The sequence below is a fragment of the Hakea prostrata genome, chromosome 10 (genome assembly GCF_041222555.1).
Source record: "Hakea prostrata isolate BN-2017 chromosome 10, UWA_Hpros_2, whole genome shotgun sequence".
NCBI lineage: Eukaryota > Viridiplantae > Streptophyta > Magnoliopsida > Proteales > Proteaceae > Hakea > Hakea prostrata.
Window position 1 is genome coordinate 44,522,162 of NC_142609.1, and position 12,001 is coordinate 44,534,162.

The following is a 12,001-nucleotide window of genomic DNA, read 5'->3' on the forward strand; positions in this document are numbered from 1 at the left end:
GACCAACCACCCAAGAAAACCCCAAGAGAAGGGCGAAAAAGGCCACCAACGACAAGCGCAACAAACACAAGAAACCCCCCAGCCACAAAGAAAAAGGCCAAAAGAAAAAAAAGCACGAAGAAAGCCGAGGAGGGAGAAAAAACGCAAAGAACCAGCACAGCAAAGAGAAGAGCGACACCACCAAGAGACAAGGCCGAAGCCGGAGACCGGAAACAGGAAAGGCGACAAGGCAAGCCCGCAAAACCGAAGGAAGAAACAACAAAGCACAAACCCGGAACCCAAAACCGGAAAAGAGAGGGGGAACCCACGGACCGGAAAGAGGGCCCACCAGCAAGACCACACGGAAGCACAAGAAGCCCAACCACAACCAAGGGACAAGCAAGGCCAGCGGAGAGCCCGAGAAGACAAAAGTGATCAACAATAGCCCCAATTGGTTTCATTCAGTCCAACAACCACAGATCAACAAAAGACAACAAGAAGCAGAAAAAGGAGAAAGGAAAGAAGCAAAGACCAACAAGAGCAAAGACAAAAAAGCTACGAAGATAATCGAAAAAACTGATTTGACAAACAAAACAACAAGAGACAAGAGAAAGAGGGGGAGAGAACAAAACAAACGGGAACCACAAGCAAAAAAAAAACAACAAAAAAAGAAGAAGAGAAGAAAAAAAAAGGAGCAAGAAAAAAAGGGAAGCCAAGAAAGAAAAGAAAAGGCAAAGACAGAAAAAAAAAGCCCCAAAAGAAAGAAAAAAAAAAACAAAAAGAGGCCAAAAAAAAAAAAAAAAAGAAGAAAAAGAAAAAAAAAAAAAGAAAGGAGGAAAAAAAGAGCAAGGAAAAAAAAAAAGAAAAAAAAAAAAAAAAAGAAGGAGAGAGAAAAGAAAAAAAAAAAACGGAAAAAAAAAAAAGAAGAAAAGAAAACACAGAAAAAAAAAAAAAAGGGGGGGACACAGACAGAAAGGGGAGGCAGGATAATGTGGGTGAAGTTAAAGAGGAATTACAAAACGGTGCTAGGAAATTTTCACATCCCACAAACGGTGCCTAAAAGGAGCATATTATTGCACGTGATAAAAAGGCTTGGATAGAGAGTGCGTTATCCAGTTTTATTTGCATATGCTGACAGGTGTACAATTTTCAATAGACGAGGACCACCGCCTTGAAAATTGGCTGTTCTGATTTCTAAAAGTCAGTAGGACTGGCACCTATTCCCTGGTAATGTTGGCATTTCCTCAGCCACATTGGTTGGTCGATTGTGAGAGTCCGATCTGGATTTGGTATTACATAGGGATATGCTAATGTTTGACTGCTCGGACATTCTCTGTACATCCACAACTGTTTGATCATAAGACATGGAATCTCATTCCACAAATTGGGCCCACCAATCAGTCTCAGAAAATCATACCTCTTATCTACCGTCGATCCCCGATGACTGACGATCGTGATCGTGGAACAGAAAAGATATTCGACGTGAATGTGTAGGAGTGATGGACACGTGTCGAGATTATGTGGATTTAAGGCTAATAACCTATCTTAATGGTCTGGAAGCTCGGAAATGAAGAAAACGCCAACTACAAGCCGAGTAGAGCGCGCGCGAGGTGGAGAGTTCTCACACATTGAGAATTTCAGACTGAGTTCCGAGCAGAAGAGCACCTGAAGCACACTCATTTTCTTCTATTTCTTCTTAAAATTTTATCAAATGTGTTCCTCATCATCATCTTCTTCATCTTCTTCATCTTCTCAAGATGAAACCCTAACCCTAATTCCGGGTCTTCCTTTCGACATCTCTTCGCTGATCCTCACCTTCGTCCCATACTGTCACCACGGCCGCCTTAGAGCAACTTGTAAATCATGGAGATCGTTCTTTTCCTTGAAAACCCTACTCTCTCACAGGCGAGCGATGCTTCCCAAGTCATCTCTTTCGCACCTCCTCTGCATCTTTCCTCAGGATCCATCTCTTTCTCCGCCTTACCTCTTTGATCCTCGTCACTTGGCTTGGTGTCCTCTTCCTCCTATGCCCTGCAACCCCCATGTCTATGGCCTCTCCAATTTCATTTCCGTTTCAATTGGCCATCACCTGTACGTTATCGGTGGTTCTCTCTTTGATACCCGATCCTTTCCAATCGATCGTCCTTCACCTTCTTCCTCTATTTTCCGTTTGGATTTGTCTACTTCGTCCTGGGATCGTCTCTCTTCAATGCTCTCCGCTCGGGGTAGCTTTGCATGTGCTGCAATCCCCAATTCGGGTCAAATTCTGGTCGCTGGTGGAGGCTCGCGGCATGCTATGTTTGAGGCTGCTGGTAGTCGGATGAGGTCGGTGGAGAGGTACGATGTGGAGAAGAATGAATGGGTTGAGTTGGATGGGTTACCGAGGTTTCGAGCAGGATGTGTTGGATTCTTGGTTGGAAGTCCGGAGGAGAGGGAGTTTTGGGTGATGGGTGGGTATGGGCAGTCGAGGACGATATCTGGTGTGTTTCCGGTGGATGATTATTACAAGGATGGGGTAGTTTTGGAGTTGAAGAATGGTGGGGGATGGAGAGAAATTGGGGATATGTGGGAGGAAGGTGAAAGGGGCCGTCTTGGCAATGTTGTCGTTGTCGACGGCGAGGAGGAGGGGCAAGTTCCTGGCGTTTTTATGCTCGATGGAACTGACATTTTCAGGTGCCTTCTTTCCCTGTGTTCTACTAATATTTTCAAATTTGTGTAACTGTGTTTGATCTGTTGTGAGCAACGATACATGGTTTTAAATTTCAGCTGTCTTAGTTTAGAGGACTTAATTTGGAATGCATAAAAGATGAGTAAAAATGGGAGTGGGCTTGCTAATTAGGGACTCCATGGAAATTTATTAGGAAATTCATGAACATCTCATATCGTTGCTGAACCTGCAACTTCCAACATTTAGAATGTAATTTTATTAATAGTTACTTCATTAGTTGGCTTTCAAACAGAAGGATTACTGCGTCATGTGTAAGTAATCTTTTCCAGACATTTGGCATGAAAATGATTAGATGTTCCCTGTTGTTTATCTAACAGGGGACTTACTTAAGTTGTTTTGGTGGTTTTGGCATGTTGACTCACTGAACAAGATTTCTTATACGGGTACTTGAGTATATATAGTGGGCATGGACCTTCTTGAGTGCTTGTGCTTCAACTTAGAGATCTTTTGCATGCTTCGCTTAGAATCCTAAGTTTAGGGAATAGGGATTGCCATTACTATCCTGTAGATATTCCTTTGAAATTTTGTCAATTCAGATTCCATTGGTTTTGGCATCTGGTTTTATGATATATTGGTAGGGAAGATGTCTGATCTCATGCAGAATCAATTGCTAGGACTTACATTGGCTTGTTATCAGTGGCGGAGCCACGTTGGGGTGGGGTTGCTTTATTTATTTATTTATTTATTTTCTGGGTGGGTGGGGGATATTCAGGTGTTTGGGGTAGAGGTGATTTTAAGAAGGTCTATATTAAATTAAAGTAAGGTAAAAAGCAAAAAGGATGGCATAAACTAAAAGGTGCATCTGCTAATAATCTGACATTTTTGCCTCTCCATACAATGAGGTGGCTGTATATCAAGTTTTCCATTAATGTAATTCTTGCATATAGCCTAGGAAGTAACCTGTCCATCCCCGTTTTTCCCTCCATACAATGAGGTGATTCTACAACGAAATGTCCTCAGATGTAATTTTGCATATAGTCTAGCAAGTAACCTGTCCTTCCCTTTTAAGGACAACACACGGCAATAAAGCTGCAGCTCCATCCCATGAGAATTGATTTTTATTTTGATTGGATATATGGTTTATGGAATCCAAGGATGGTAGAAAGATATACAAAGTACTACATCAAGGCTTCTCTTTGCGCTTGAGTAAATTAAGAGAAGTGCGAAATTGAATGTGAGATGATGAAACTATTAGTCTAAAAGATGTTTTGATGAATAATTTTGGTTGAGATTGAAGTCTATAGGCTTTGGTCTGAAATTGAATTTGAGGGAGCAGTGGAGATTTCCTAGTTGGTGATTGCTATTATAACTGCAGAAAGAGAGGGAAGAACTGCAACATAAAAATAGCAGTGAGATAATGAACCAGAGTTGCAGAGATTAAAACACTGCATTTTTAGTAAATGATTAAATCCCACTAAAAATAAAAAGGTATTAAAAATAAAAGAGAAGTTCTGTCATCATCTAATTATTTATGGGAAAGAAAGAAGAAGATGCTGCAACTTCTGGATGCTATTGAAGTAGTATCCTCAACATGCTGATGTCATTGTAGTCTGCTGTTGGAAGTTGCTGCAAGTTGGGCTTCTCTCCCTGAATTGGAAACAATGCTGCAAGTAACCAAGCCCTGTCTATCCAAGGGTGGATATGGAGGTGGGACAGGGAATGAGTGAAGATTTTGAATGAAAGGGGCCAAAGGGGCAAGAGCCTGGGTGGGGTTGCAAGGAAGAAGGTTGGGTTTGAATACAGTTCTGCTTTTGTCTTTAATTCCTGCAAACTCCAAACCTCTTCTGGGGAATGCTCAATAGATGAGGTGACCTCTTGGAATTCTGGGTTTGTGCTTGGGGAGCTGTTCAGGGATAGTGATGAGATCCATGAGTCTGTTGTTACCACAAGGGAATGGACAAAGAGGGTAGGGCAGTGACAATGCCACTACACACTCCATAGCAGCGAATGGTCGTGAGAGAGAGGTGATGTGATGCAGGGGTGAAGGCATATGCTAGAAAGAGAAGCCCAATGGGTCACAAGGTTATGACCTAAATCAGCCCATGTCTTTCATGGGCTAGGACTGTGGTGGGTTAAAGTTAGTTCACATGGATGATCTTCATGGGCTGGACATAGCCCAAGTCTAGTCCTTGGAAAATTCATCAAAGTCATTAAAAGGAGCCGTAGTTTAACAAAGGAATTCGACAAAAGGAGCTTTCTCTTATCAAGAGTTAGGTAGTGATTGATAGGTGGATGTTGATGTATTTAATGTTTACATGCTTAGAATGACTTTATAAAGGGACTTATGTGAAAGGTGCTTGTAATCCAAACCTTTCACTATTGGATACCAATAACTCTTGGCGCATAGGGCCTTCTTGAAGTGGTCCTTAGCATTCTCCACATCCACAACGCCAATGATGCAATTAATTTTAGGCTGTAAACTCAATCTGGAATGTGACAAGATTTGGATCTCTCTCTCTCAATTCTTGTACGAGAAGAGAGGGAATCAAATTACTCCATATACTCTGCAACTAATAAGTTCTCTAGATGAAGAGAATTTAACTTATTCTGTAGTCGCAATCGAAAGGTGGATTATTAGTACTTTACTCTCAATTCTTTCTTCATCTCCTTTCATATAGTAGGAGCTCTATCACGACTTCTAACTCACATTCACATGTAGCTCCAACTAGCTTGGTACGTGTTGCTTCATCTCTTGTGCTCCTTTTAGTTCATGCCAATCAAAATAGTCATTTAACATTGCCAACCAATTATAGAATACTTGAGGATCATGCATATACGAGTATTCATTGAGTTCAAGCTTAACCTTTTGAGAGTCACCAACATGCCTATTGAATGTAGGTTGTTCTCCACTGAAATAGCTCCGTAGGTGCTCTTCGAAGGTTGGTTACATATTTGGTACCCTTTTGGGTCCTCTCCCTATGTTCCTTCGTGTAGAAAAATTGGTTGCTGAGTAAGCTGGCTGGGATTTTTCACCAAGTGGAGTATGTGGGGCATGAGTAGAGACAACAATTCTAGCCTCCATTATTGAGAGCCTCTCTTCCACTTGCTTCTGGTTTGTAGAGATCTGGTCGCTCAATTGCTGGAACATCTTTATCATTGCTGCCATTGGATCAAGTGGATCGAATGGTCCAGAATTTTCATTCTTTGTCATGGCTTTGATACCAAATAATGTACTATTGTATTTGAATGATCAAAACAATAGCCAAATAAGATTTTTTCCTAGGAAATGAGTTTCAGACTTGATAGACTATGTATGAAACAAAATTCAGGTGTAAACGAAACTGAGACTTAGAGTGATATCATAATGAAAATAACATAAAATAGGGACAGAATAGCTCTTCAAAGTAGTGGCAGAACTAGGAGCCAGATTGGAGTTGGGCAGAATTGTAGATTACCATTATGACATGAGAAGGATACCCTGAGATCTGATATCAAGTAGATGGTATATCTGAATGGTAACCAAAACAGAAAATGGTCATTGAACTAGATTTGTTAATAAGCGAAGAAAGTGAGGGAACAATGAGGGAATTGACAAAACAATGACAACAAGAAAGTAACACCCGGGTTTGACACCACAAGGTGGATCGATTGGATTGAACACCAATTTACCTTGTTCAAACACAAGGGTTCTCTATAAATAAGGGCTAGCAAGGCAACTTTGATTTTGACTGATCAGTGAGTTATCCTCCCTCTTACATAAGTCCCTTCACATAGCCATTCTAAAGACATTGACATTAAGTACACCATCCAACTAGTAACTAACACTCACCTATCAACCACTACCTAACTCTTGACAAAGGAAAACTTTTTTTAACGATGAGTTCCTTATTTTCAGACTACAACCTCATTTATTAACATTGATGAATTTCTTATAACATGCGGACTAACTTTAACCCACCAAAATAGTCCTAGCCCATGAAAGCCATGGGTTGATTTAGGTCATACCCTGGTGAACCTAGGGCTTATTTTTTCCAATAAATGTCTTCAGCCTTGCATCATGATGTAGATCAAAAGCCCATACATACCCATACAAGTTTTCCCCAAAATCAGCCAAGCAAGGTTGTGGGATGCAACTGCTGTGAAAGGCAGCGTGGTTTGATGATTTGGCTAGTTTTTGGTGGTTTGATGGAGCATCACATAAGACAGCCCTACCTCCAAATATAAGCTTGGATGAAGAACCAAAAAGACTTAAACACTGTTCCTGTGAACAATGCCACAATCCCCTATGGCTGCGTTTGTTTGCTGGAATAAAGGTGGGTTGGAAAAATTCTTGAAAAAAGTGTAGATTTCTTACTTTTCCCTTAAATCCCAAAATTGTAGATTCTTTGGTTGCTTGGGGTGGGAAAGTGAGAGACAAGCTTCCTTGAATCAAGGAAACTTGTCTGGTGAGGTGGCAGCCCAACTTTCCCACCCCAAGGCATTTTAAAACCCCACAAATTTGGTGGGATTTTGTGAAAAAGTTTGAAAAAGTAAAAAGTGGGACCCACCACTATCACTTTTCCACAAAACCCTTTCCTTTCATTTCCTTCTCCCTCACCCCACTACACATGGGGCCCACGTTTTTTTTTCCCACCCCACCTTTCCAAACAAACGCAGCCAATATGGTTTAGGTGGAAATATTTGATGAAGATTTAGGGGCCAACATCAGATTTCATGAAGATCTTATTTGGACTTGAAAGCTTCAATTAGTTTCTATTTTAGTAATTCATTTATGTGGCTGAATTATAAAGCCTAAAAGTTTCTAATTCTAGTTGGCTTCTATTTTCCATAAGTTTTTATGTTCACTAGTTACTAGGTTAATAATTTATATTTTCAAGTTAAAAAGTTTCTATGGAGACCTCGTCAAGCTCGTCACCAAACATGCTTTTGAATTCCTCTCTAGTCTTATGTTCCATTAACTAGAGAATAAACCATATAAACATCTGACATTTCCAATTAAGTAATGGTGGCACATTCTAGTTGATCACTTATCATTTGGATGATTACCTCATTAAACAGAGAATAAACATAATAAATATTTGCCATTAAATGTTCAGTTCATGGGAAGACATGTATGGAGCAAGCCCCGGGGGGGGGGTGTTTGTTAGTATGGTGGAATCAGAGGACATCAGCAGTAAGGAGTAACCAGAGTGTTATTTTTGATTATCAAGAAAATCAAGAAAATTATAAAAAGAAGGTGGACACTGAAAGGCAGTGAGCATTGAGAAGTGGTTTTGTTTTTTTCCCCCCAAAAAAAAGAAAATTAGAAACATTACTGGATGTAAATTGCAGGGAAGAAGCAGCATCAGCAGCAGAAACATTAGTGGAAATAATTTATAGAGGAAGGAGATTCGGTATACGTTTAAGTTCCAGCGAGGAAGAAATATCAGTGAAGTAGAAACAGAGAATTAAAGGTGTTAGCAGTCCCCCCCCCCCCCCCCCAAAAAAAAAAAAAAAAAAAACAACAGAGAAAAAGACAGAGCAGTGATGAATAAACTCAGAAGTCTGGACAGGGAAAAAAGTGGAAAAGCAGGGAAGGAAAGCAAGAACAACTGAGCAAAAACATTATTATATTATATACTTACTGGGATGGAGGCTGAATATGCACAGGAAAAGTAGCCTGAAGAAGTATGTCGAGCTGGAATAGAGGTAGACAGAGTTGCTTCCTGTTGCGTAGAGTTCTCACAAATGCACACACGAGAATTGAAGGTTCGGTCTCATGGTTTCAGAAAGGGAATTTGTTACATTGATTGATCTCAAGCATTTCAGTGCAAAGAGTTATCAGACCCCTGCTAAGGATAAGTGAGAGAAAAGTGGCATATGAATGGCGAACGCGTTGGCTTCCAGGTCAACACGTTGCCTTAGCTGCCCCTAAATGATTCTAGTAGAGTGTACTATGGCGTTACCCATGGATTTCCTCCTTGATACCAAAGTGCTGCCTAGGCATGACGCCTTGACAACTATAAAAGGTTATACCAGATACCAGCCTCATGCTACTTGCCTACCTTAGTCAGAGCCTGTAAAATTGTTGTCTTCATCTATATTTGCATGGTGAAGGATGATATTTGTTTGGAATGTTGGCATCTCCACAATTTATTTTATTTTTTGAGGGGCTTTGTTTTAACAAGAAGGTGTTTTCTTATTAGCAGGTATGATATCTCATCGAACCGCTGGAGAAAGGAATCAAGCGTACCAAGAAAAGCTGCTCCGGGCACTTCATTTGGTTTCGTGGCACTGGATGGAGAGCTGCTTGTGATGTCTTCTTGGATTCAAAGCCGAACTCGATTGCAGAAGACAGGTGCACTAGTTTTACAGATCTACCACCCAAAAAGGAAAACATGGAGATTTATGACGACAAAATCACCATTAAACTGTTCATTGAATTTCAAAACTGCTGTTATGTGTACTATTCGATTGTAGTGATACATACACCTGCCTTAACTTGTGCTTAATAAGATAACTGTAAGTGTTACTAAAGAAAAGTGTCAGATAGTTCTCTTTGGTGTTGGTATGTGTACGTATTTTCTAGTATACAGGTTATAACGTGGGCTTTGATGGTTATTATCTCCATGGGGCAGGATCTGTAAATTGTGGGTGTATGTAAATGCTATAGTTCCTGGTTCCATGTATTATTTTTTTGTAAGGTTCTGTTGTACATGAGTCCTTTGTGTATAATTTTAGAATAAATGAAGCTCCTATTCACTTTGTATACTCATATTGCTGTATCCCTTTCAACGCAAATTGGTACTGTGTCGATTCCGTGGTTGGCTTTACTTAATCCCATGGTTCATTGCGCGACACATCGGGCGATATGTGCCATGCTTGGGGTGACAAATTTAAGTCGGCGACATATCCGTGTGTTGGGTAACAATAGTGAGCATGAGCCAACACTTCCAACTAATTGTATAATGAATTGTAAACTTTAGTACACTACAGGATTTGTGTTCTTGCAATTTATTAGTATATGAATTTTCACCCGGCTCGGCGGCAATAAACTCTTATGGTGTGGTCAATAACCTCCCAATGTGTACCCATTAGGTTCCGCATTGGACCCGCCACTGGCCCGCGGCCGCACCCCTTGCTTAATCCACAATGAGGTAGGGGTGTAAGTGGATAATTGAAATCCGTTTACATTTGCATTCGCATCTTTTTAGGGGTACTTGAATCCGTTGGATGACTATTAATAGAATGTGGATATGATTACTTTTTTCTTACCCGTTATTATCGTCTGATAAAATTATCCGAATATGTTATTTATTTGAATTTGTTTTCTTATTTTTATAGATTTTTTACTTGAGATATGTAGTCGAAAATTTGTATTCAAAATTTGTATTCATATCCATTTAGAATAATCTATTTAAGAAAATAATTATCCGACTTATCATCCGATCCAAATTCAACGGTAGAGATGTCCGAATTTGTAGGATAGAACCCGTCGAAAGGGTTGATTATCCGAATTTGTTTGAATATAATAAGATGCGGATATGTATTACCACTATATGATCCGAAATCCAATCCGTTTACATCCCTATCAGAAGGTGCATTTTCTTGGAAAAACATCCTCTATTGTGCTTAGTACACTAATATGCCAAATACGTGGCTGAGAAAATAAAAAACTAAAAGACTATTGAAGATTTTTAAAAAAATTTAAAATAATTTTTTTTTACTATGCCTTCTATTTGGTATAAAATTGTACTATATAGTAGAGAGATGAACACAACAGATGATTTTTTTCCCATTTCCTTTCATCTTCTTGGGGCCTTTTCTGAAATTGTTCAAAATAATGCTAACTGGAAGAGATATTATAGGCTGTAAGCTGTAAGGTTTCTTCGTATTTGCATTATCTAAATAATTTTTTTTCCTAAGAAAAGAAAAAGAGAAGATAGTTCTGCAACGTCTTGGTAGTTGCTTTGGATGATCATCAGGTCATATAATCCCTCTTTCTGGCTTTAAATTAGCCACTTGTTTGGACTGATCACTTGGAAAATTTCAAGGGTTATCTGGCATCCTCAAATTTTTATATGACCCAGTAGGTTTTCCATATATTGGACTTCCATTTTCATATGTCTGACTCTCAAATTTTCTTTTATCTTTTCAAAACTTTGAATAGTCTATGGACTCCACACTGGGTTTTCTTTTTGGTAAACAAAAGGGAATGCTGTTGTGGCGCCTTTGCACTCTCCGCTAGGTAATATTTGGACTTTCGAGTTCTTCGCACTGATTAAGGGTACATAATTTCTTCAGGCTTTCCTTAAATAACCTGTAAACATTATCTTCTTTCCTATCCTTTGGTTGTGGTTGGTATTCTCTGTTGGAATTCCTGTGAACCATAACCTGTAAGTGTATACTTTTCTTTGATCTAATTAATGCCTCTTTTGAAGATGAGAACCAGAGGAAATCCAGATAAGGATTAGCTGTAATGGATCAATGTTTCTACAAGATAGATAACCCTAAAACATGTTGGCCCACAAAAAAAAAAAAATAATGAAAGAAAGAAAACCCTAGAACATTATGAAAATATGGTCATCTTTTTATGCTTATCTCTTAATAGGACTGAGATTACTCAGGTCAGTACCTGGTTGGGGAAATGCTTAGAATTTTAATTTGAAACGTTTTAGATATTTTTCCCCTCTCCTTAAATGTGTTCATACAGATTTTACCCTGAGAAGTCACTATTTTACCTATTTTAGAGTATCCTAGAGTTCTCAAATAATAGAAAATAGGTACAAGTGTCTATTAGAAAAATTCGTTCTTTTGTTCTTAAAGAATGGACCATTGAGAAAAGTGGTTGTTGAGTGAACAAAGACTTGATATGCCACACAATGAAGGCCTCTCAAGACAACCCCTTCCCTTGAGCGTTGTATACCACTACACACCTTTGCTAGAACAAATATATCAAATGCCAAATTCTAAACAAAGTACACTCTCTCAGTTTAAAAACATGTAAAAACAATTTTACACAAGCATTTCTCTTAAAAGGAAAACATTTTAAGTTGCTCTTGGTGATACTACATAACCCAAAGTGTGGCGACAGAAACCGGGAACAATAACCCCAAAGTGATGTAGAAATTAGTTTAAACGCCGCCCTTCTTTTTTTTGGGGGGTATTGGTGCTTGTTTTAGATACTGACCTCTCTGGGGGGGGGGGGGGCCAACCAGAACGTTATTTTGGGTTAATGAACCTCTTTCAGGTTTATCACATAGAAAAAGTAACCCCAAATCAATGGTTGTATACCTATTCTTGCAATTATAATACAAGACCCCAACTCAGTTGCCGAGTCCACTTACTTGAACATGAGAAAAATTCCGATTCCGG

General features: G+C 39.4%; 1 protein-coding gene across 1 annotated transcript; it reads left to right on the plus strand.

The window, feature by feature from the left end:
* Positions 1-1,555: 1,555 nt before the first annotated feature.
* LOC149003333 (Galactose oxidase/kelch repeat superfamily protein) lies at positions 1,556-9,450 on the plus strand. The gene is made up of 2 exons (XM_089137178.1): positions 1,556-2,652; positions 8,836-9,450. The coding sequence occupies exons 1-2, from the start codon at positions 1,691-1,693 to the stop codon at positions 9,104-9,106; spliced, it is 1,233 nt and encodes a 410-aa protein (XP_088993304.1). The 5' UTR covers positions 1,556-1,690; the 3' UTR covers positions 9,107-9,450.
* Positions 9,451-12,001: the final 2,551 nt, after the last annotated feature.

Bases quoted from the DNA above. Each gene is read 5' to 3' on its own strand.
- LOC149003333 (XM_089137178.1), top strand. From the start codon at position 1,691: ATGTGTTCCTCATCATCATCTTCTTCATCTTCTTCATCTTCTCAAGAT. The intron at 2,653-8,835 runs GTGCCTTCTTTC...TCTTATTAGCAG, and splicing joins GATGGAACTGACATTTTCAG to GTATGATATCTCATCGAACC.